The following is a 25,428-nucleotide window of genomic DNA, read 5'->3' on the forward strand; positions in this document are numbered from 1 at the left end:
GCTAAGGGAAAGATGCCGTAAAAAGACACGTGGTGTAGGGTTCCATTTATATGACATGCCCAGAACAGGCAAATCCACGGGACAGATGGGAGCTGGTGGTTGTCTGGGGCTGGGAGAGTTTGGGCAGGAATGAGAAGTGAAGGATAATGGACACAGGGTTCCTTTCGGGGGTGGTGAAAACAGTCCAGAATTCACTGTAGTGACGGCTGCACAACGTTACGAATGCAGCACGGAACACTGAAGCACCCACCCTAAATGGATGAGTTGTAGGCCTGTGAGTGATAATGTGATAAAGCTGTCATATAAAAAAATAAAAAAGACAAGAAAAAGACTGTAAGGATTAAGCCTGCCATTGGCAAAGCCGCGGTCGGTGAAGGGGCATTTGTCTGTCTTCTTGATCACGCCCATGCCCTGGGCGCTCCCCAGAGAGTCATGCTGTTGCCATCTGTGTTCCACAACTCAGACACCCTGGGGACGCGGGAGGGGAGGACAGGCCAGGAACGGACATGCTCCCACACAAGGATGCCATCGGGAGGGGTTACTTCGGACACGCCCTCCACACGCTCCTTGCAGGAGCGTGTGGAGGGAGACGGGGCAAAGTGACGTGACGCCGAGCCCGGTGACTGCTCTGCTGTTAGCCTCAGGGTTTGCTGAACTCCACTGGCGATAGCGGCTTCTCCCAACTGTGGGGATGATGTTTTTTCAGCGTCCTCTCCTCATCCAATTCCAGCACCTTGGGAAAGACGTCTGCTCTGGGAGGGTGATGGGAACGGTGGCAAGGGCAGGTGACTTCTGAAAGCCCAGTGGGCCTGGGGACTTGTCCGTGGAGCTCCTCAGTGCAGTCAGCGTGACCTCCTCAGAGGACAGTTTGCGGTAATTAGTGGTGCCACGTGACTATCAAAAAAAAATAACAATTGTAGAAGCTTGGTTCCGATGTGTTGCTAAACACGTCCTGAAGGTTGTTTCTGATGCTGTTTTCAATTAAGAACAATCATGGGGAATTCGTGAAGAGGAGATGTTGCACTTGGAGTTGAACTTTGGACAGCCGTTAGGACAGTTTGCGGACTTAGGCATTTCTCTTTCGTTCTGTCATTTGGTTGGCCATTTTCATTTTTATTCTTGGGAAGAACAGCTCTGCTCAAGGCTGGCGTGTAAGGGAATGTAAACCAGATACTGTGTTCCTTTTCTCTTTCTGCTGTAACAAACTGCCACCAAGCAGTGGCTTCAAAAAACACCCACTTATGACCTCACAGTGACCGTGGGTCAGAAGTCTGGGCACAGTGAGACCCACCTGCATCTCACAAGGCTGAAATCAAGGCTGCAAGCAGGCATGGCCCTGGGGAAAATCCTTTCCAAGCTTGGTCAGGGTATCCGCAGAATGAATTTCCTTCTTGTGCTTTCCATGTGGCCTCACCCCATCCTCAAGCCAACGGCAGCCAGAGTCCTTCTCAGGCTTTGGAACTGTCTAGCAGCCAGCCTCTGCCTCTTCTAGTGATTCTATTATTCACTCTTCTGCCTGGCTCTTCTGCTTTTAAAGGCTCAGGTCATGATGTGGATCCAGCTGGAGAATCCGGAATTGTCTTTCTATTTTAATGTCAGTTGGTGAATAACTTTACATTAAACTTTGGATGGCGAGTAACCTGTTCTGCGAGTGTTCCACAAAACGGGCAAACATTTCTAACACATTTTCACTTGATAAACAAGCGCTGTCTTGTAATATGAACAGTACATGATGCCAAGCGTCACCATGATGACAACTGAGCCAATGGTTCTCGAAATTCGCTTTGATATACGAGTGCTTTGGATTACAAGCATGTTTCTGGAACAAATCACGCTTGCAAACCAAGTGTTACCTGTATTTACATTGGCATAATCTCTTGCTGTGTAAGGCAACACAATTGCCAGAGTAAGACCAGAGGATGGAGGTCATGGGGCCAAGGTCAAGATTCTGCCTACCATGTTTTGATGGTTTCTTTTTAGGTGTCAATTTGACTGGGCCACAAGGTGCTCAGACGTTTGGTGGAGTATTGTGGTGGGTGTGTCTGTTAGGGTATTTCTGAGGGAGATTAACATTTGAATCGATGGATGGAGTAAAGCAGAGTGCCGTCCCCAAAGTCTCTGGGCCTCACCCAATCAACTGAACATCTGAATGGGATGGAATAGCGGAGCCAAAGGGGATGCCTCCTGCCTGACTACTCGGAGCTGGGACACTGGTTTTTCCCCCCGCCTTCAGATTCAAACTGAAACGTCACTCTTATTGGATCTCAGAGGCTCCTGGCTTTCGGATGGTGTTACAGCATCGGCTGTCCTGGGGCTCTAGCTTGCTGACTGCAGACCATGGGGCTTTCCAGCCTCCACAACGGTGGGGGCCAATTCCTTACTAGCTGTAGAAATAGACCTATATTACCGATTCTGTGTCCATGGAGAATCCTGATACAAACATCCGTAAAAGAAAGTCCAAAATGATCACTCAACTTTCACAGGTCCCTGGACTCATCAAGTTAACTGTCATTCGGGCCCCATTCTTCCTCTGACCCTGTGGTAAAAGCCATCACGGATTTAAAGTCGCGTTTTCTGTCTTGCGTAGCAATTTTCATTTAGATGCTCTGTTTTACACTGATATATTCGCACGGTAAAATGAAGGTATGAAGTGGAAGTCGAGAGACCCCAGGAAGGTCCCTGCCCACTACGTTCTAGGTCCTTATCTATAAATGAGAATTCTTTTATCTGTTTTTGGGGGTTAATGCAAGGCTGAAATGAGGTGATGTGCATGAAACCCTCAGCCCCGTATCCTGCATGTGAGAGTTACAGAGAAGCTGGGCACCTACCAGATGATAGGAGAGGAAGGCAGAGACCACCTGGAGGGTAAGCACACAGCAACGGTGCTTACCCACAGTTCTTGGTAAGAGGCGCAGACAGAAAATCTGTTCATTTTTCATGTGGACGTATTATGTCCACCTTCAGCCTCCTGGGTGGTCATTTCCTACCCAGGCCCTGGTCAAAGGGTTGATCTTCATGAGAACAGGCGCAATCCCCAAACAAAGGAAGCTCCCAACACTCTTGGCTTAATATTTATGGAACATTTAAATTCCTTCAGCAAGCGTTTTATTCTTTGAGTATGGATGGGTTTGTGGAAGCCACCAGCTGGATTCGGGTGGATGCCGGAGCAAGGAGGCAGTCAAGAAGCATCAATGATGGGGTCCCTATCCCCAATTTACTCATAAGTCCCCTCCCTCCATTGCTGGTCTTGGTGTTCCCAAGGTCAAAAGTCTGCCTGACACTCTACAATGTTCGCTGACAGTGAAGGTCTTGCTCTCGGACAATTTTATATTCAAGCTGGGGCTCTAACCACTCCTCGGTGAGGGGGGGGCATTCCCCCTCCGCTACCTCATGAGGCCTCAGCTCAGTGGCTAAAAGCTACCTTTCCAACGTATCTACCATATCCTGCGTGCTAGGCTCACAGCCTGCCAGGAGCAGACTCTCCAGGGCGCCTCCGCCTGGAGACCAAGGCCATTCACATCGTAACGTCTCTGAGAACACGGACAGTCAAGAAACCAGCTTGATTTTGTTCCTCTCCTTTATTTAGCCAAGAAATCCTTTCAAAGACGCCCCCCAACTAACTCTCAAGCTTATACTGAAATCATGGGAAATGCTGGTTTCTCCTGCATATTAACCTTTTAAGTCGGGTGAATCTCTTACTCTTTGGAGCACTTCATGGGGACCAGTCATGGCTAATCCCAGATCTCTTCCCAATTCTCTCCTCCCTAGCGCACCACGTTCATGAACACACAGGCGCACACACACGTGTACATGTGCACAGACACATAGGGAAGTACGGGTTTACACGTGGTTTTTGCAGCCAGGGGTAATCATAGGCTTACCAGAGTTCTGCTCTGCGAGGGGGGTGTTGAGAAAACATTATTGTGGTAAAGACTTTGCATCCCTAATGAAAAGGGATAGACATGTCTCCTGCCCCCTCTTCCTTCTTCCTTTAGATATAGCTGTGATTTTAGAGCACGGACAAGTGTCACAGCCACAAGAGAAAGGCCAAAGACTCACAGAGATGCTGACTGTCAGATCAGTGAAGCGAAAGAAGCAGCCACCTACCCCTCAGCTTCTGGAAACACGAGAAAAATCAACCTGAGATGTTTAAGCCACATTAATTGCTATTTTGTCACCTGCAGCAGAAAGCAGTCTGCGCTGATACATTGAGAAGAATTTAATCACTAGCTCCCTGGTTACAGTTTTTCTAATTCTAGACACTTTTCTTTCAGGTGGGGTGTTTGCCCTTTGGTAATGTAACTTGACCTTACCCGTTAACTTGTAATTAGGACCAGGCACAGCGGACTGTCTCATGCTATACGGTATCATCCCCACGGACAGCCATGACCTAGACTTGCTCCTCAGACTGAAAGCTCTCAAGCTGAAGCCACAGTGTACTTTTTCTTGCTTGCCTCTTGTATCTCCCAAAAGCAATAAAATAAACATTTCAAATTTAGATGCAAAGCCGTGGCTAGGAACTAGCCCTGAATGCTTATATTGGAGACCACTGAATCAGGGTAAAGAAGTCATTCTGTGGAAGATGAGCAGGAAAACGAAGAAGTAATTAACCTACACCAAGACAAAGGAAATGTAGCCTCTTTAGAGGAAGATGAATTTTGAGGTCAGATAGATCCAGACTCCCAGCTTCTCCTCTGATTATCCGTCGTCAACCTCTTTGAGCTTATGCTTCCTCATCTGAAACACGGAGATGATGATCATCAGCACCGCTGGGAGGGAGGAATAGGAAGACACACCTGGAGGGACCCATTCGGATGTCTGTCACCTACGAGGCAAGCGGGGATGGCTCACTGGAGGAGCGGAGATGGCTGCTCGAAGCGGCGCCTTATGGCCCAGGTCAAGGGTAAAGGATCAAGGATGACTGAGCGTCCTTGACTTCCAAACCTTGACGAAATAAGTCAGAAAGACCCTACGATGGTTGTTTTCAAGGGCTGTCCTTCATTACAGCTCATACACCGAACAGCGATGCTGCCATAATGGAAATATACTCAGGTTGATGAAAGTGAAGGTCTCAGATACACTTTATGAATATACGGATACTGGTGAAGATTTAGGAGGGAGTCCCTAACTTGAACCTTTGATAGGTTTCCAGAAACTTGACAAAATAGTGCAAATTGGATTTACTTTTTCCAAAAATATGTTTTTGGGATACCTGGCCAGCAAACTCCTTCGAAAACACTTTGCAGAATTCTTTTCCTTGATCGGTTGGAATTTTTATGGATGAAGATTCTTTAGAGTAACAAACACTACAATGGATGACAAGGAGATGTTAGCCCACCCAACACAGGGAGGGGCCATTTCTTGAGGGGCCACCACATAATGGGCCTTGCTGCCAAGAACCTCCATATATTATCTCATTTAATTCTTGTAAGTAGAGCTCAGGTATACTTTATGTAAGTTCTCTACTATCTCAAATAATTGAAAATGTGCATAATCTAAGAGTACTCTTGACAAAGAATGGGCTATGTCAACATCTTTACCAGCTAAGGCAACGCGAGTATGGCAAAAGCAGATTTATTTAAGGACTGAACCCTGTCTTTGGCACCAAAAAGGTACAAAGTATTGATATGTGGTCCATTTAACCCAGCATCCTGGAAACATGGTGCCAGGGACAGACACCAATCACAACACACCACCTACTGTGCGTCCCCGTTTATATGAAATGTCCAGAGCGGGCAAATCAATAGAGCCAACAAGTCGGTCTGTGGTCCCCTGGGGCTGGAGAATTTGGGGAGGAAATGGGAAATGATTTCTGATAAATACAGGGCTTCCTTTGGGGAGCACAGCAATGTTTCTAGATGTGTGTCCAAAGGAGATTTTAAAAATATTTCCATAGTGCATCATTTCAAATTTGTCTAATTCAAACTCATACAAAATGGTAGCACCAATGCAAAATGAGGAAAGAGATGCCCAAATTCGCACAGCTGGTAAGAGGAAGGGCCAGGATGGGAGCCCAGCGTTCCTGGTTGGCAGACTCCTTCCCTCCCCGGCAAGAAGTCTAGTGGCATTACGCCCCACCGCTGCGGAACAAAGTGTTTGCTGGCTGCTAATGTTTACGGCACATGTAGTATTTATTTTGAAATTTTTTATGCTTTTTATTTATTTTTGAGAGACAGAGAGACAGTGTGAGCAGGGGAGGGTCAGAGAGAGAGGGAGACACAGAATCTGAAGCAGGTTCCAGGCTCTGAGCTAGCTGTCTGCACAGAGCTGACATGGAGCTCGAACCCAGGAACTGTGAGATCTGACCTGAGCCGAAGTCGGATGCTTAACCGACTGAGCCACCCAGGCGCCCCGTCCTATCTATTCTGAACGGCAGGGTGCTCCAGGCTGGATGTCTACTACCCTTTGCGGGCATTACCATCATCCTCCCTTTGCAGAGGAGTTACCCACAGCTCAGAGAGGTAAGACGTCATGTTCAAGGGCTCTCAATTAGCAGAGAAAACATAACTGAAAACCAGACCTTTTGGACACGGGAGTCAGCAGTCTTGACCCGTGTGCTGAACTCCTGTTCAAAAATATTGATCTTCCTGATGAACTGACAGGCACATGCTCATGATGCGTTTCTGGCTGACTCACTGACAAGCCCCCAAAATTAATATTCTGTGAAAACCTGCTAAAACCCTCTTAACATTCCTTGTATCTTTCCCCTTGCTCCCTAGACTGTGGGACGTGGACACTGAGGTAAATGGCAGCCACACGATGATGCACATTACTGGAGCATTTTCAGACAATCAGGGCTGGACTCTGTAATGCCTATGAGAAGAGACATGAAAACTGTTTTTCTAAGGAAGTTTCCATCGTGGGGCACTGGGTATGTTTTTAATCTAATAAAAAATACCTAATGGCAGAGACCTCAGAATGCTTTCTGGAAAGAACTCTGAGATAATGGAGGAGACAAAGACAGTCTTTATTCCAATCAAGACTCAATTTTCTGATTACCAGACAGAGGCAGGTGGCGTGAAACAGAGAGGAGTAAGAGGGTTTGAGTGTCTTGGGCCGCATGGCGCAGCAGCTGAAAAGCAGGACTTGGCGTCAAATGGTCTCGGCTCTAATTCGTGCTGGGTGAGTGACACTGCATGTGTCAGCTGTTATTAGACGTGGTGACGGGCACGGAGGAGCCAACGTATCAGTGAGCTCCACGAGACAGAAGTTCATTACTGCCTCATGTAAAATAATTCTGGAGAGAGGCAGTCCAGGGCTGGCGCCACATTCCACGGGCCACAGAATCCTGTCCCTTTCGGTCTCTCACCACCTTCTTAGGACATGGCTTCCGTCCTCAAAGCCACCTTAGGAAGCCGGACGCCTGCCTGAGGTCCTGCCGCCGTGGCCTCCGTCCGGCCAGGACGAAAGGGTGATCATCCCAGCTCCTGTGGCTCCCAACTCACCCCGAGCACGTAACAAAGTGCCATGCTTGTCGCCTGCCGGCTGGCACTCCATCACATGGCCACACCTAGCCCCAGCGCGGTTTTCATGTGGCCGCACTGCTGCTGTCCTACGTGGGGGTCCATTACTGATGGAGAGAAGAATGGGTATTGAGGGAGGGGGTCTCCCCTCTCCCAGAACAAATGTGTTCTAACCTAAGGTTCAGTGTCCTCCCTGGAAACAGGGAGATGATCACGTATCGTGGTGAGTCAGGGAGACAACGCACGGGAACCCCTCGGCAGAGGGCCGCGACCCCGCTCCTACCCAGGCAGTGCTCACCCCTCCCAGCGGCCACGTGCCACCGGACCAGCCTTAGAGAAACAGGCTCCGCCAGAGCTCACCCGCCCTGAGCCGCACAATGCCCGCCCTCCTCCAGACCCCGGATGTGCAATTCACAACCGAACCTCTTCCTGGTCTCCCCTAGGGCAGGTCTCCTTCACCAGGGCGGTACTGACAGCGGGCGCCAAAGAATCCTTTGTTGTGGGGCCTTGTCCTGTGCGTTAAGGTCAGCAGCAACCCTGGCCTCTACCCGCTAGTGGCCAGTGGCACTCTCGCCTCCCTTAGTGTGGCGACCCAGAGCGTCTGGGGGCCGGGAAGGAGGCAGATCATCTGCAGGCCAATCACTGCTCTGTGGTGTCTGAATCCACACGGCGCGTTTCTCTGACAGCAACAGCCTAGGTCCCTTGGATTATCTGTTTTAAGTGCGTGGGTCAACATTTCAAGTTAAAACGTGTCAAATGCACTTTCCCAAACTAGTGGAAACCCAGCCAGCCATTCTTGAAGGATGCATCGCACACTTACTTTCCTTAACTTACTTTCCTACACCTAAGCTACTGGGCAAGCCCTCGCCTCTGACCCTCGCCTCAGTGTGAGCTGATGAGCACAGACCCTCCGTAGCAGGAGAGGGGGCGAGATCGCAGAGGTGGGGAGAAAAGCAGAGGGACAGAAGCATCTCGCTGAGTCTGGTTCTGATGGCCCAGGGAACAGGCCCTCCGTCATTCTGAAAAGAGACCTCTGTCAAAGCCATAGAGGCCAACCACAGAAACACGAGCCCTGCCCTGTCCTCCCCTCCAAGACCGTCTCCAGCCCCTTCCGACCACAAACACAGTGGATACAAACTCCGACCCGCTGAACCCAAGAGCAGAAATCCCAAACAAGAAGCAAACACTGAAAATCCCCTGAACTGAACTTGCGAGCAATCTCTGAAGAGAGCCAGTCTTCTGAATAATAAAATAGCTTCGGGTACCATGCTTGGCTTGGAAAAAAAAAAATGCAGCCATAATTACAGCGAGGAAGCTGTGAGTCTATTAAAATTTTTTTCTTTGATACTGGGAAACTCAATTCATGACCTATATTTTATAAAACATACTTGAAAGGGATTTTATATGCCCTCTTCCCATGGAGCTCAGAATACTGAATCTACTCCATTTACTTATGAAGGGAGGTGGTTCTATACATAAATTACCCAGGGCTTCTCTTAGTGGACCGTACCTGTCTTATGGCGAAGGGATTCACAGGTATTTGTATAGATGGACAGAAAGAGCTCTGTCCTCTGCCCTTAGAAGGGACGGCATTCGTAGCACAACGGGGCTGCGGGAGAAGCAGGTTTATCAAGCTTTCTGATGATTATAAACCTCTTCTAGTGACATTTGCAGACGGGGTCTTGCATTCCTTATGAATCTTCAAGTCCTCCCTGAGCCTCCCCAAAACTACCGCTAGGGGGAGGATCCAGCTCTGTTTGAGGAGCCCGCGGCCAGTAACTAAGGGCTGCTCTGAGCTACCTGACCAGCACGGCTACAATAATAAAATGACTTTCCTTCTCCCCTCTCTCTCCTTCATCTACACACACACACACACACACACACACACACACACACACACACACACCTCTGCACATGTGTGAATGCTCACGCACACAGATCTATACATACACACGCTCACAAGTGCATGTAAGGAAATATTCTCTAGGCTCAGGGCGGCAGATGTGAAATGATCTTCACATTTTCATGGATGACGTAGTTGAAGGACAGTGGGCGTTGCAGATGGAGAGGGGACGAGAGGGCACAGGGGTCAGTCTGAACGTGAAGCCCAGCTTCATCACCCATTGGCTGTGCGACTCTGGGGAAGTAACCTAACCTCCCTGAGCTTCTGTTTTCTCAATCGGAACAGAATGGGAAGGATTTCATTGACAGACAGACATAGAACCTAGACCAATACCCAGTGCGCATAAGATTACACTGGAGGCTTCCGCAGTCTCATCACCCAGGGGTAAGCACTCTCTCCCTCCCTTGCTGCCAGTGGGATGCTCCAGGGGCTGCTGCCTCCCCCCTGCGCAGGCTGCACACCCTATGGAGTCAGGGTCTGTGTCTATTTCACAGGCTCCCTGACCCCACCTCCTCCTTCCTGAGCAGCCGCAGATTCTCATATCTAACAGGCACTCCAGAGATATTTGTTGAAGTAATGAAGAAATTGCCAATAAAGACAACGTTTATTTAAAACTCAAATAAAAAGGGCAGCCTGTAGTGATTCACGCTTTCTGCCATTTGGGACTATTTGTTCATTGCGTGAAATGTACTGAGTGGCTGCCGTGTGTCTGGAACTCTGCTAAGTGAGGAAGAGGGAGAATGAGAAGGGAATCTGGTCCCCCTGGTCTTTGGCGTATGCCTGAGGAAGAGCACCGAAGGTAAAGTCTAGTTCGTGCTTCCAGGAAATTTATAAACCTATTAAGGTTTATAGTATTACCATAATTCCTCAATGCATAGATAACATCAGTTATGGTAATCTAGTACCATAAAATGAATCAATATTTAGCATTCCCCCAGCCATCATGGCCTCACCACAAAAATCTTACGTGAGACCTCTCCAACTCCACCTTTGCCACCCCCTCCAGGCCGCTGTGCCCTCGAGCCTGAGATGCTGAAGTAGTCCTGGCTGACCGATGGGTTTTTCTACATACACTAGTTCAATTCCTCGTGTAACAGTAAAATTGTATTTTACCACTGTCCTCCTTAAGCCACCCAAGGGCTTCCTACTGAATTCAAAATATAATCCAAACTTACAGAGCTCTAATCCAGGGTTCTATAAGACTTTTCTGTAAAAAGCAAAGTCAAAATTTTAATTTATTTATTTATTTTAAAATATTTTATTTTTTTAAATTTTTTTGAGGGGGGCAGAGAGAGGAGGGACAGAGGATCTGAAGCTGGCTTTGTGCTGACAGCAGAGAGCCCAATGCGGGGCTCAAAGTCATGAACCATGAGATTATGACTTGAATTAATGTCGGATGCTTAACCGACTGAGCCACCCAGGGCCCTTTAAAATATTTTAAATATGTTCCATTTTTAAAAAAATATATACCTGGGATGCCTGGGTGGCTCAGCCCATTAAGCATCTAGCTTTTGATTTTAGCTCAAGTTACGGTCTCAGTAGTTTGTGGGATTGAGCTCCATTTTGGGCTCTGTGAGCCTGCTTGGGTCTCTCTCTCTCTCTCTCTCTCTCTCTCTCTCTCTCTCTCTCTCTGCATCTCTCCAGCTGGCATGCTCCTTCTCTCAAAATAAATAAACAAACTTAAAATTATATATATGTTTCTATATGACTTTGTGGGACATATCATCTGTGTTGCAACTATTCCAGTCCAACAGCAGCTCATGAAAACAGCCATAGTCTAAGGCTTAAATGCAGGAGCATGGTTGTGTCTCAATAAAATTTTATCAAAAAACAAAACAAAACAGGCAGTGGGATGGCTTTGGCTCATGGTCCAAGGTGGGAGACTTCTGTTCTGACCTCACGCTTCCCCAGCTCCTTGAACTCAACTGCCACTCTTTCTTGCTGACATCCGTCCACCATAGTGGTCTCTTCTCTGTCTTTCCATCTGTCCTTCCTGCCTCAGACCTTGGCACTTTCTGATCCCTGGGCCTGGGACAGGCTGGCTCAGTATCTTTACTAGGTGGGATCTTTTCAGCGTACAGGTCATCTCCCAGAGAGAGTTCTTTCGTGGCCTCACCTTCATTCTACCGCCTCACCTGGTCTTTTTTTTTATATACAAATTACTTAAATGACCTTCATTGTTTCCTTGTTAATTACTCGACTCTTCCCAGGAAAATGCAAATGTCCCAAGAGCAGAGTCCTGACTAGTCTTGGCCACTACCGTATCTCTAGCATCTAGAACCTCCTCAGATTCATAGAAGCGGCCCAATAAATACTTGTTAAATGGTTTAGCTCAACAAAACGGCCAGGAATGGATCTGAAGAAAGAGCTTCTCTGAAATTATAACTGTTTAATGCCCTTGTGGATGCGTTCCTTAGTGTTCCTCATCGGCAGCACTAACAGCACCCGGGCTGTCCTGAGTGAATTCCCCTGTGTGAGGGATGGATTTCAAGGCTGCCATGTCCACCATGCTCTGCGCCATTAACGACTCAAAGACACTCTCATTTCTAATCTGCAGTTGCTCAACTACCACCAGATTTCCATTTTGGCTAAAAACTCCAGTCAGATTTATTCTTTCAAAAGGTTGTGGAACGATCCCGAAGTTTCTGAAGCTATTGAGGTTTCTTTCTCCCTCCACTTCAAAGCATTATTTCATTCTAATGAATTAGTTTTTTTTTTTTTATTTTACTTTGCACTAGTTGATGTCATAGGTCTCTCCCAAATGTAGAGTGGGGTAAGGATGACTCCCAGCTCAACTCTGAAGCGTGTCCAACAAGTCAGAGGGGCCACGACTGGTAAGTGTTATGTTTATGAGGACATGAGCTCCGCGGCCATGGAAGTCAGATCTCTCCAGTTCGCCAGGTTGTCCTCAGCGTCTAGTACGCAGATCTGATGGGAAGGAGATGAAGGATAGGGGGTTGGCAGCAGGGAGACAGACACCCAAGGCTGGCCGGGAACAGAGCCTTCCTTATTAGAGAGAACTGTGATTCAAGAAACCATGTGAGGTCTGTCTCGTGAACTGGTCTCCAACCCCACAGGCTCATACAGGAGTTTATGTGGAGAGGGGGCTAGGGATAAAAATCAAAAGGGGAATGAAAAGGAATAAGAATTTCAAAGTTGTCCTCATTAAAGATGAGACACACAGTTTTAGTCATTAGGTGTCCTTGTAACACAAGGGGTCCTGTGTCCCTCGTAGCAGTATGGTAACCCCCAGGCTCTAGCAGACCAGCAGCACGGGGTCTAACATGTGCCGTGGTGTCCTTCAGAGAGGGGCCAGGGTGGAAAGGAGGGAAAACTTAGTGGCTGTGACAAGGCTGTTGATGGGCTTGGTCCGGAGCCCCTCGAAGTCACCGCCAGGGCCCCCCAGGCATGGTTAGGAGCACCTTGGCAGGATTCAGTTTCTTGAGTAGCTAGCAAGGTTCAGATAACTCAACTCTTTTGATACAGTTTATTTCTGGAAGTTTCCCTCTGGGAAGATGTCTCCAATTGGATTATAGAACTCATAAATTTTGTTTTACGGTCAAGTGCACATGGGAGTGATCTGTACCAGGACTCAAGTGGCACCTGACGAATCTGAATGACAATGCAGCACATTAACAACATCTTTTCCCTGGCGCCCTCCCTCCGCAAACACACCAATGACAGCCCCAGGGGAGAGATCAGGATCCAAGGTTTTAGTCCTCTCCCTCGATCTCAGACTCCGGGAGGGTTCTAGAGTAGGGTAGTTCACGAGCTACTGACACAGCTAGGGAGGTGACCACAAAAGCTTGGAGACATTGGGTAACATCCAGAAAACCAACTAACAAAAATATCCACCAAGCACGTTCAAATGTGAAAGGAAAGATCATCATTGTGCCTTCACGCATGGTTGAGATACAGACAGGATCCCTTGATTAGAAGCGCCACCCTGACGTACACCCAAATGTCGTGAGCACATCCTCTGTCCCGTCAGGCCCACTGCGATGGAGTTATCCTAAAGAATTGCCACGCACATAGGAAGAGATGCTTCTCTCCCGTAGATCTGATCATAAGCAGGGAAGGGTAAAGAAACTTCAATCAATAGAGGATGGCTACTTAGATGATGGCAGATCCAGACACTAGCTGTTTAAAACAATGATGTAGCCTGACATTTACTGATTTGCACAGACGTCCACAGGACCCTGTGGAGTGAGGAAAGCGGGTTATAGATAGGAACGGATGGCTCCGTTTCTACAAAATCGTGTCGAGCATCCCTGTGTGTAGACACACCCAGGCAGGGCCCTGGAACTACACTCACTGACACGGAAGCGGTGCTGTTCTCTGGATGGGGAGATTTGAGGGTGACTGGACTTTTTTTACTTAAAAAGATGCTGAACAAAAGCTGAATTGCTTTTTTTTTTTCTAAGAAACACATCTGCTTAAGGAAACCGGCAAAAACTCCAGTCACGTGCCCAGTATTCCAGAGCCCATAGGGTTGGCTGGATAGTTGAAGGTCCAAAACTGCCAGTGAAAGACAGCCGGGCAGTTTGGTGAAGAAAGAAGCCAAACTGCACTCAGCGCGGCAGGTGCTTCCCCGCCAGGTCACACCGGCAGCCTGGGGGCTCGGACTGGGCCAGGACGCAGGTGCCCACTCTAAGCCATCAAACCCACTTGACGCAGCCCAAGCTATTTGGGAAATAACTACCAAGCAGAGCGGGGTCTCAGGACAGACATGTGTGCCAAAGGCCACTGATGGGATGTTGTCCTCATGTCTGTCAGTGTTGGATTTTTGTAGCTTACTTATTTTGACAGGAAGGGAATGTGTGAGAGAGAACGGGGGAAGGGCAGAGAGCAAGAGAGAGAAAGAGCATCCCAAGCAGGCTCCACACTGTCAGCGCAGAGCCCACAGTGGGGCTCCATCCCACGAGCCACAGGATCATGACCTGAGCCAAAATCAAGAGTTGGATGCTTAACCAACTGAGCTACCCAGGCGCCCCTGGATCTTTTCTTAAAAAAAAAAAAAAAAAAAAAAAAAGTAACCAAGGAACACCTAGGAGCTCAGTTGATTAAGTCTCCAACTTCAGCTCAGGTCATGATCTCATGGTTCACGGGTTCGAGTCCCGCATCAGGCTCTGTGTTGAGTGCTCAGAGCTTGGAGCTGCTTCAGATTCTGTGGCTCCCTCTCTCTCTGCCCCTCCCCTGCTCACACTCAGTCTCTATCTCTCTCTCTCAAAAATAACAAACATTAAACAAAATTTAAATAAAAGTAACTAGGCCTAGAATAACAGAAACTCAGGTGGATCCCAGAGGAGAAATAAAAGACACAGCCCCCTCCGGGGAGGCTGGCCTGCGCCCTCTGGAACCCGCGTCCTGTGTGGGTGCCCCGAAGAGCTGCCCTACTGTGGCCAGTTCCCCTGCCCGGCTGTGCGAGCCCTCTGACAGGTCTGCAGCTGCTCCCTCAGAGCTCAGAATGGTGCTGGCACACAGTAGGTGCTCAGTCACAATGCCGATGGACAGAAAAACCACAACAGAGGGAGCGAGGGGAGGCCCCGGGAGGGCGAGTGCGCTGGTGTGCTCCCACATCAGAAGGGGGCTTAGCGGCTCATCTCTCCTCCTCTTCCCCTGCCTGGAGGGCACCTCTCAGCCCCTGGCTATCTCTCAGGAGTCAGAACATACGCCTCTGGGTCCTGACCCCTATTTGAAGAGAAAGATCACATTTGTTCTCCTTGGTCATGTCTTTTAGGGACTAAGCGAATTCTTCCCATCACCTCCCTCCCCTAAGGTCCCTCAAGGCCGCTCCGTCTGCCCAGGGGGTGGGTGCCATTCTCCAGGCTGCCCCGCCTCCCTGGGCCCGCTCAGGGTGGCCAAAAGCACGGAGGGAGGAACATAGCTGTGGCCATCCCAACAGCCGGATCCCATAGCCCATTGGAAGGCTGTCCCTGAGCTGCTGGACCCCAGCTTGGCCATGTTCACAAGGGGCCAACGTGCCTTGGGCATCAAAGCCCCTCTGGGGTTAGTTCTCGGCCAGTATCTGAGGGGCATGTGGGGATGCATGTCCCCTGGGCCCAGGGTGGGGAGGACTCTAAGGTATGTGTTTTATGCATTTCACAGGCCCCTCAACCTGAAGGCTCAAGCTCACAGTCGCCCACCCTAGTGGCTGGCATCGGGAGGCACCTCGAATTGGCTAGCTTCCCACACCTGGAGCACTCCTCACCTGCTGTCCTGCACCTCTGGTGAACCCCAAGCCCTTGGTCCTCATCTCGGGCTCTCGTGGTTGGCCCTTCTCAAAGATGCCCAGACCACTACCGGTGGGAAGACACTGGGGAGGCGATGCTAGAAGGCCCTGGGGGCCGGGCATGTGTGTCCTCCAGAAACTTCAAGGGTCCTAGCCCTCTATCCGCACTCACGAGGTCTTGGCATGCCTTGGGCATTCAGCCAACCAGGCTCACACAGAGCTCTGGCAGGCCCCACCGAGCAGCGGGGGCTGGGTGTGGGTCCTATAAATCACTGCCTCGTGGCTCCACGAAAGGAAGAGCTCATCATCTGCGAAGTTCAAAGACCATTATTTTCTGTTGATCTTCCCTCATCCAGTCCGGATTCCCCAAAACAATACCCTGGAGTTTAGTGCCGAGCCGCTGGAAATGGTCTCCTGTCTGCACACGGATAAATACGGGTGACCTTCCTCCATGACGGAGCGGCGCTGGTGGCATTTCCAGGCACAGTGGCACAGGAAAATGATGCCTGGGTTGTTGGGAGATGGATGTCCCTTCACACAAACTGCATGTCCCTTCGCCTTCCCTTCCCTGAAGGGCACGCTGCAGGAACCCTAAGACTAATAGCAGCATTAACGATAGTCCAGCACCTGTTGACCGTTTGTTATGTTGTAAGTGCTGAGTGAAGCAGTGTCTCGCTGAATCCCGGCAGACGCCTCCCCAGGGTGGGCACTATTTATTATGCACCCACCCCATCCACAGGCAAGGTGACTGAGGCTTCTAGAAGGTTCAGTAAGCTGCTTGAGGTCCCACCTAAGGAGCTGGGAGGAGCATCACATGGGCTCTGGGCCACAGTGCTGTGCTCAGGACCAAGCTCCCTAAGTTTGCAGGGGGAGGGGCTCGGTACAAAAGGAAAATGCAAAAGGGACTTTTGCCCAGCTACTAATTTAAAGGTGGTGACGGCAGAGCCTAATGCTGAGCGTGGGGGCCCTGAGGGCCGTGCAGGTCACATCCCACTGAGCCGGCCCTGATGACGTGAACTCGGAAGAAAGCAATGCGAGTGACAACATGGCCCACGAGTGGCGCTAGAGACTGAGCAGCAGCCCATATTATGTCAGAAGTGACTCCGTGAACTCCATGTTTGGTCAGGATACTGCTTACTTTCCGTTGGGAGCTTTATCAGTTTCCCTGATAGAGCTGATACCCCCCTCCCTCTGCCCCCCGCTGGGACTCCAGTGTCAATGGTGAAGGATGTGACAGAAGGCGGTCACGTCCAAGTGGTACATGGGAAAGAGCCAGCCAGAGACACAGACACAGATTCTGGCTCTCCCATCAGCCATCTGACTTTGGCCAAGTTTCTGGACCTCTCTGAGGCTCATTATCTTCAGATGTATGATGGGGAGAGTGGCATCCACCCCCTCAGGGTAGAAAATGCTGTCCTGGGGGCGCCTGCGGGGGGTTCAGTCGGTTAAGCGTCTGGCTTCAGCTCAGTTCATGATCTCATGGTTTGTGAGTTCGAGCCCCGCATCAGGCTCTGTGCTGACAGCTAGCTCAGAGCCTGGAGCCTGCTTCAGATTCTGTGTCTCCCTCTCTCTCTGACCCTCCTCGGCTCGCACTGTCTCTCTGTCTCTCAGAAAAAAAAAAATGCGGTCGTGGAGGAACTGACACTGTGTCCTAAAGGCGCACAGTACGTGCGCAGGTCAATGCTACGGCAGTTGGATGGCCGTTCTCACCATCAAGTTTGTGGGACCCTTGAAAGATTACATGGTTTGAAGGCGGGGGTCCACATGGAGCCCTGAACACTGGCCCCCGTCTATTATTTATGTGAATGAAGCAAAGTCACTAAACCCATTCCAGGGTCGGCACTCCCTTCTGTGCAATGCACCTGCCACGGGGTCGACAACACACAGGGTCCCACTGAGCACGAAGCGGCAGGGCACGGCCGCACATGGAGGGCCCATCATTTCCACAGCCCGTCAGCGCTCATGGTTAGAGCCCACAAGTGGTTCAGACTTCAGGGGTCATCTTGCACATATGTGACCCCAATTTTGACTCACTCTATTTCAACTCCCGCTTTCTAGGCAAACCCAGATGGGGGCTGCAAAGGACAAACAATGATTCAGGCCAAACTCTGCAAAGCCGGAAGATGCCACACAGATATCCGAGTCTTTACGTGTTTTTATAGGAAAATACCAATCTGAAGTAGAGGTTGGAAGTGCTTTATGTTTTGCTTGGAGATTTGTCCATCCTAACCGAATTGCTCTGGGCTCTAAGAAATTCAGTGGACATACAAGATCCCATTTTTCTCTGAAAATGTGACTTGTATATAAAGCAATACAACTTGAAATTCTTTCCGAAACCTTAAGGAAGGGAACAGCGGGAGGAAAATTGGCCGGCGTCTAATCATATACACACATAATATACAAAGACACGCACACGCTCACAGCCGCCGCCGACATAAACGCGGTCATTTACATTTAGAACACTTTCCAGGGCCGGCTCAAATTCCAGTCACTCAGACACGAACTGGGAATCGTTTTCCTGCTCCACACAAACTCCAGCCTCTCTAACAGCTTTCCCTATCAGTGCCCTTAACTCGTCCTGCACGTCAGCTTGTTTAAGATGAGATTCGTGAGCGTCAAACCCAAATTCAAGGCTCTCTCTCACCAGAGGTTACCCGTCCATTAAAAGTAGCCTATGAGGGGTGTCTGGGTGGCTCGGTTGGTTCAGTGTCACTCTTGGCGTCAGTTTTGGTCATGATCTCACAGTTTGTGGGATCGAGCCCGGCACTGGGCTCTGCGCTGACAGTATAGAGCCTGCTTAGGATTCTCTCCCACCTTCCCTCTCTCTCTGTTCCTCCTCTGCTCACTCTCTCTCTCTCTCTCTCAAAATCAGTAAACAAAGTAGCTTACAGAGAGGTGAGGTGCTATGGGAAAGGTCTGCCTGCACCTTCCAGGCCTGTTGTTACCCTTCCGCCTCCCGGGCTCCCCCAAACGCCCCCCAGCTCCTTTGTATAGAATGCATTCAAATCCCAGAAGGGAGAGCTCTGCTCCCGCCCCTGGGGAGCAGACGCAGTGAATGGAAGCGGAAGCTGAAGGGAGGTTTAGGCGCCTTGCACACACTGACTCGTGGCGTAGTCTGGGCAGGTTACCATGACGACGCTCCAGCCGTGTTACCGACACATCCCATCAATTCAGCGACAGGGGAAACAGAACCCGCCAGAGCAGCGCTGGGGCTTCCGTGTCCCGGCTGCCCTGCTGAAGGGCTTGTTTGTTTGGGCATCATCCAGACACGACCACAGCGACCCCCTTCATATGTTATTCACTCCCATGTATTTTAAAGCTTACCAACAAGGACTAGTCTCATATTAGGAATTTTTCTACTTTGCTCCCTACTTTCTCCAGCATCATACTCGGCAGTGACTTGGGTGACTGGTCACAGAAAGCATTTATCAGTATCTCTTGTGCCATGAAAAGGGAGCTCTAAATTCTAAAACCTTCCCTGACTGAAAGGTTAAGTGTGGAAAAAAGATAACCAGGAGCTCGGTAGTGATTTCCATAACAGTAGGTGATTGTATTTCTGGAGAGAAATAAAATGCCTCCCCTTTGGCCCTTTGACCGGAGACCAAAGGTTTCTCCATGCACCTCGTGTAAGGGGGAAGAAGTCCTTCCTGTTCTTTTTTTTACCAAAATGGTTCTTATTGAAGGACAATGAGGAAAAGGAGAATCTGAGGGGCCTGGAGTGGGGAACCTTGATTTTCTTCCAAGCCCTGCCATCCCACAAAGTTCAACCTTGGGCCCTCACAAGAGAGAGCTAGATACATTCACACAGCATTCCGCATCAGCCATGCCTTAGAGACTTAGATGTCGGCCATCTTTGAAAGATCACGTTCAGAGACAAGGAAAGACATTTTCACAGCCTGCAGCACCCCAGCCGTGGTCTGGGTTCCAGATTTCCAGCGCTTGCACCCATTTAGGGAAAAACAAGTCAGTGGTGATGCGCACCAAGTTGGAGCAGGAAGAAAGCAGTCTCTAGAATCCCCAAAGGTCGCATCGTATGCCACTTGCCAAGCCATGATGCTAACGTAAGCCAATTTAACATACCTGTCGGTGATCCCTCCATGACGTGGCCAATGTAGGGGCCTTCCCGAAAGGTTGGTCTGTTGTCATTCTGATCAATCACGATGACTTCCAGGGGAACCGGCCCCTCGAGGGTTTTGCCATTGACATCGGTGGTCTCCACAAATAGCTATTGGAGCAAAGAAATCGAGGGAGAAAGAACGTGTTAATTCATTATGAAAATTGAAGTCAGGTTCTTGGGAGAAAGTAGGTTATATCAGCAGTTTTATGAGCCCTTGGCAATATTCAAGCTTTGGTCTCAATGGATAGTCACTGGAACTAGAATAGAAACTAAACATTATAGAATAAACGACACATTTCAGTTCATATTAGATTCTCCCTTGAGAAATTCACAATTAATTCATCAAATCTGCAAAGGAAGTCCAAAAAATGAAAAAGAGGAGAGAGAAAACACTCACAATCAGCCGTAGCTGAGAAAATGTGCTTACATTGTTTCTGTTTTTCCTCCAACATCATTATGCTTAAAAGGAATGTTATGCTAATAAAAATAATTGACTAAGCAGTTATGAACAGAGTACATTAAGAAATAACTGAAAGTGTTTATGGTAATGTTTAGGAGAAATTGGGTCAGTAAGTATTTAGGGAGGGCCTCCCTGAGGCAAGGACACGGGTCCTGAACAAGACCCTGGATTTGCTGCCACCGGGCCCCTGCCATCGAGGGGCATTTCACAACCCCACAGGACACTACCTTCAGATCGCAAGGATGAAGACCATAATAACTAAACCCCAGTTTCTTGTTGATCTTGGAAGCAAGGGGACAGATACGCCATGGCATTTCCAGTGAGTCACAGCGACCTTATGCTCTCATTTTCTGTGCCTGATTCCTTCCGCCTTGGTCCAAGTCGGCGGCAGCACTAGGTTCTCCTTGGATGTCGGTGCTGGTCCCTTCACTGAAGGCTGCTGAGTATTTCCTGCAGATGCAAACCTTGGGGAAAGCATTTCTGCAGGTGGAACCCAGCCCCACTTTTCACAAGCTGCGTGGCCTTGAGCCATACTCTTACTCTCTCATTTTCTCGCCTGTAAGATGAGATTAATAAAACCGCCCATCATTAGGAATAAGAATCAACATTATCCAGTGCTTTGCTGGGCTTTCTACTCTATCAACTCACTTGGTCTTCACCGGGACCCTGTGAATCTTTTGCAAGCAGGGAATGGAAGCAAATCAGAGGTTAAGCGGTAGAGCCTGGATTGGACCTCATAAAGCCACCTTCCAGTGTTTATGCTTTTAAGCACGATACAGTGTCCTTAAAGCACTTACTCCAATGCTGTCCCACGATATACCCCCAGGAATATCAGCTGATGGCATTGTTGCTACTGGCATTGTCATCAGCACTGTCGTCACAACAAGCCCAAATTAGGAAAATAAAAGAGCAACACTTTGGTTGCAAATCAGCACGGTTATACACCTCCGGATTGTGCCGTGAACTGCGATCATCTTTCCGGAAAGAAGCATGGAAAAATTCCACCACAGCTATGATGGGCTCACTCGCTTCCCTCCGTCTGGATACCACTTCTGGGCGGGTTCGCGTTAGGCGGCACTTCCGTGTAGGAAAACATTCACCGTAGTGTTGTTTCATTATTAGGACAATGACTCCCCACTGGCGTCCGCTAAGTGCCCAGGGAGGGGGGAATGACTGAATGAACGTTTTTACACCATAATAGAATACAGCCTTTAGATAAAATCATGATTTAACCTTGCTGATCTCCTTGGAATGCTGCGCGTGAACACACAAAACAGCACGGGAATCGAGAATGTGTCGCGTACATCTGTGCACAGGACTTGAAGCTGGTTAGCAGAAACGAAATCAGGTGAGCTGGATGTTTTCCCACTTCTTTCTGTAGTGTTACTTCCTTCTTTTACTAGCGAATAAGTGCACGGAGGGTTTTAAGAGCTGCACAGAAAGAGTTCACAGAGAATGAACTATATATAGTTTTATGCAATGAGAATTCTAAACCCAGGAAAGCAAAACAGAACCTTGGGGCAATTTTGCGTAATGAGGACGGTCTGACCTTTTGTCCTCCCGAAATAGCCGGAGACTTGACTTTCACTCAACCAAAAACCTATGTCTAAAGACCTATCTGGGATCTGAACCCGAGGCTTCCTGTGGGTTTGTAAACCACCCCCTACACACAGGGCAGGGGGAGGGGGGAGGGAGAGACCGAAGGCTTCCGATGGGCAAGTGACAACGTTGAGGAGCAAGGAAGTTTACTTACGAGGGTTGTTTTCGGCAACTGCAAAGTCGGGGAACTGCGCACCCCCGCCAGAATCCTGAAATTTATATCGAGTCCTTAGCAGGGCTTGGTCAAGTACACCATCCATTGGCCCAAAATGGCTCCCACTGTGGGAACGGTGGGTGGGCCTTATCGTCCACCGATAGGGGAGGGGCGAGGAGCCTCTCTGATTGCCCAAGTCCAGCTCCCGGGGTCAACTGCCAGTCACAACCTCGCTCTCCGACTCTCAATGACCTTCTCTAAACTTGCTCACTGTACAAGCTTTGGGCCATATCAGAAGCCACAAGTAGACTAAAAGGGACAGAATCCACATTTCCCCAAACGTGCAAAATGTTGGAACTGGAGGCGTAGACTCCAGATCCTTCTCAGCATAACAGAGGAACAGAAACTATGGAGATTTAACTGATTAGGGTGAATGCGAAACATCCAGCTGAATCTGATAAAACCCACGATGTCAGTATACAACCCAATAGCATTTTGTGTTACTGTACTACCCAGAGTCTGACTTCTGGATGTTTTAGTGGAAAGCAATAGTGTTAGAAGCTAAGAGCTCTGGAATAGCATTTAAAAATAACAAAGTGCTCTTAAGGGGCATTTATTAATTTGAAAGTCAATTTAACAGAAAGTTCATTGAGATATGACTATATGTGAGTCCCTACCCTGAGTGTTACAAATCCAGCCATCAACAAGCTATTCTGCCATGAAGGAGACAGGTAACAGACAATGTAAAACACAAGAGTAAAATAATCTGTTAGAGATAAGCGACGTGAAGGGATAGAATAGGTTCACATATTAAAACTACACTGTCCAGGGGTGTCTGGGTGGCTCGGTCAGCGTCCGACTTTGGCTCAGGTCATGATCTCACGGTGTGTGACTTCGAGCCCGTGTCAGGCTCTGTGCTGATAGCTCGGAGCCTGGGGCCTGCTTTGAATTCTGTGTCTGCCTCTCTCTGCCTCTCCCCTGCTCATCCTCCCTTTGTCTCTCTCTCTCTTAAAAATAAATATTTAGGGGCACCTGGGTGGCTCAGTCGGTTAAGCCTCCGGCTTCGGCTCAGGTCAGATCTCACGTTCATGGGTTTGAGCCCCGCATCAGGCTCTGTGCTGACAGCTAGCTCAGAGCCTGGAGCCTGCTTCCGGTTCTGTGTCTCCTTCTCTCTGCCCCTCCCCCTCTCATGCTCTGTCTCTCTCTGTATCAAAAATAAATAAAAAAACATTAAAAAAATAAATATTTAAAAAATTAAAAAAAAACTACACTGTCCAATTTGGAAGTCACTAGCCACCTTTGGCAATTTACATTTAAATTAATAAAGATAAATAAAATGTAAAAATCCAGTTCTTCCATTGTGTTAGCCACATTCAGGAGCTGCGTAGCCACAAGGAGCCAGTAGGGGTCACCGACCTCGACAGTGTGCCCGGCTGGTCCTCCTTCTCAGGCTTTCAGACCTGAACCACAATCGACACCGTGGACTTGCCTGGATCTCAGGCCTTTGGACTTGGACTGAATTTCACAACCAGCTTTCCAGGGTCTCCAGTTTGCAGACAGCAGATCACCGGACTTCTCAGCCTCCTTAACTATGTGAACCAACTGCTTAAACTAAACCCTTTTATATATGTATGTACATATATGTGTGCATATCTCTCTATTGATCTCTTTATCGCTTTTATTTCTCCAGAGAACCTCGACTCATACAGGCTTTCAGGGCATCTTTTCGATTTTTTAATTAATTTACGTCACTCTATAATGGACACTTCTCAGTAGTTTCTCATTCCTTTACTTTGACAAGTCTTTTTAGCATCTGGCCCCAGCCCGGTTCTCCAAACTCACTTCATGTCCTAAGAGATGCCCTTTGTCCTTATTATCAAACTACACAAATCTTTTTTCAATTTTCCCAACTTCCACTGCTCCTTCCCAACACAGGTACCTCCGCACGTGCTCCTCCTACCCGATGTCCTTGGTTAGCCCTTATTTATCCTTCAGACCCCAGACCCTCCGCCACCCCTCCAGACTAACTAGCCCATCGTTGGTTTATAGTCTCATGGGATAGCACTATAGCATTTTCCAAAATCTAGCATATTTATTTGTGTGACAACTCAATTAATGTCTGCATCTCCGACACGTCCCATGAAGGTGGAGGTGTGATGCATGTTCTTGACCATTAATGAATCCCCAAGGCTGAGACCCAATGTCTGCATATAACAGTAACCTGATTTAATACTGATGACATGAAGAGGCAGTACCTCTTTAAGAGACAGGAGTCCAAAGTTGGGCCTCAGCTTTGGCCATCTGTCCTTTCTCTCCATCCCTGGCACATAGGAGCTGACATCAGTCTGAACTCCACAGACAGTTAGTCAGTTGACTCTCTGTGTGGTCTTAATTCATGAAATAAGAACCACAAATGTAAATAATACCTAAGTACATTAAGTTAGTTACTTGCCTCTTAAAGAAGGGAATTAATATTTATTTGGTGTCCAATATATGTCTGGGCTTTTTACACATTGTCTCATTTGGCTCAAAACAATCTGTAGAAACACCCACTGCAGCAAATCTTGGAGAAATGTCAGTACCGGTCTATAATCACAAGCGAGTTTGTGATCTGGATCCAAACTTAAGTCTGACTCTAAAATCCATGCTTTCTTCCACGATGCCCTCATGAGCGAAATGCTCTTTCATGGGCTTCCTTGGCGTTTTTGTTTTATTCTCTTTACTGTGTTATTTGCTTAATAGTAAATAGCTTTACATTGATTGCTATATTTCATTGTTGCCTCATCCAAGGCCAAACTATCCATGAATTTAGGGATAAGGGGAGCTTATTATAAATTTTTTTCCTAATAAACATGAAAATACTGTGGGAAGCAGCAACCAGGAGCCAGTAGGGAGAGTGCGATTGAGCAAAAGTTCTCGTGCTCTTCAACCCTTGCAGCTGCCCCCAGTTTCTGTAGGATTAGATTGCTTGAGTTAAATGTTAATTGTATAAATGACCTTCATGCTTGAGTTGGAATGTTGATTGTGCTTCGAGCTTTGGCCATCTTCCGGGATTGTTTACACCTGTGGCTGTTGGTATAAACCTACTTGCTTGTGAGGAATAAAGCGGCAGTATGGGCGCCGCTCATGTTCCTCCTCCCATCCCCACCCTCTGACTCTCTTCTTTTCCTCGTTCCCTTATCCTCATGTCCTTGCTTCTGTGCACCTGTGCGCGCACACAACAAGATACTTATTAAATCACCATAGGATTAGGGGCAGCTGGGTAGCTCTGTCGGTTGAGCCTCTGAATTCAGCTCAGGTCATGATCTTGCGGTTGCTGAGTTTGAGCCCTGCATCAGGCTCCGTGCTGACAGCTCGGAGCCTGGAGCCTGCTTCGAATTTTGTATCTCCCTCTCTTTCTGCTTTCCCTTTCTCACACTCTATCTCAAAAATACAGAGACTTTAAAAAATTAAAAAAAAATAAAACTATAGATTGAGGGACATTACATTATCAGCCTAGC

The 25,428-nt window shown here is 48.4% G+C and overlaps 1 protein-coding gene and 1 long non-coding RNA gene across 3 annotated transcripts in view; one reads left to right on the plus strand and one right to left on the minus strand.

The window, feature by feature from the left end:
* CDH13 (cadherin 13) overlaps positions 1-25,428 on the minus strand; it is a 1,008,030-nt gene that overhangs the window by 360,550 nt on the left and 622,052 nt on the right. For both annotated transcript variants that reach the window (XM_029925178.1, XM_029925181.1), the window contains exon 6: positions 19,679-19,823. In XM_029925178.1, the coding sequence (XP_029781038.1) occupies positions 19,679-19,823 (145 nt within the window). The remainder of the gene's footprint in view (positions 1-19,678; positions 19,824-25,428) is intronic.
* On the plus strand, positions 5,324-6,909 carry LOC115280349. Its single transcript, XR_003903746.1, has 2 exons — positions 5,324-5,427; positions 6,720-6,909. It is a non-coding gene; the product is annotated as an uncharacterized LOC115280349 (long non-coding RNA).

Source organism: Suricata suricatta, chromosome 16 (assembly GCF_006229205.1).
Source record: "Suricata suricatta isolate VVHF042 chromosome 16, meerkat_22Aug2017_6uvM2_HiC, whole genome shotgun sequence".
Classification (NCBI taxonomy): Eukaryota; Metazoa; Chordata; class Mammalia; order Carnivora; family Herpestidae; genus Suricata; species Suricata suricatta.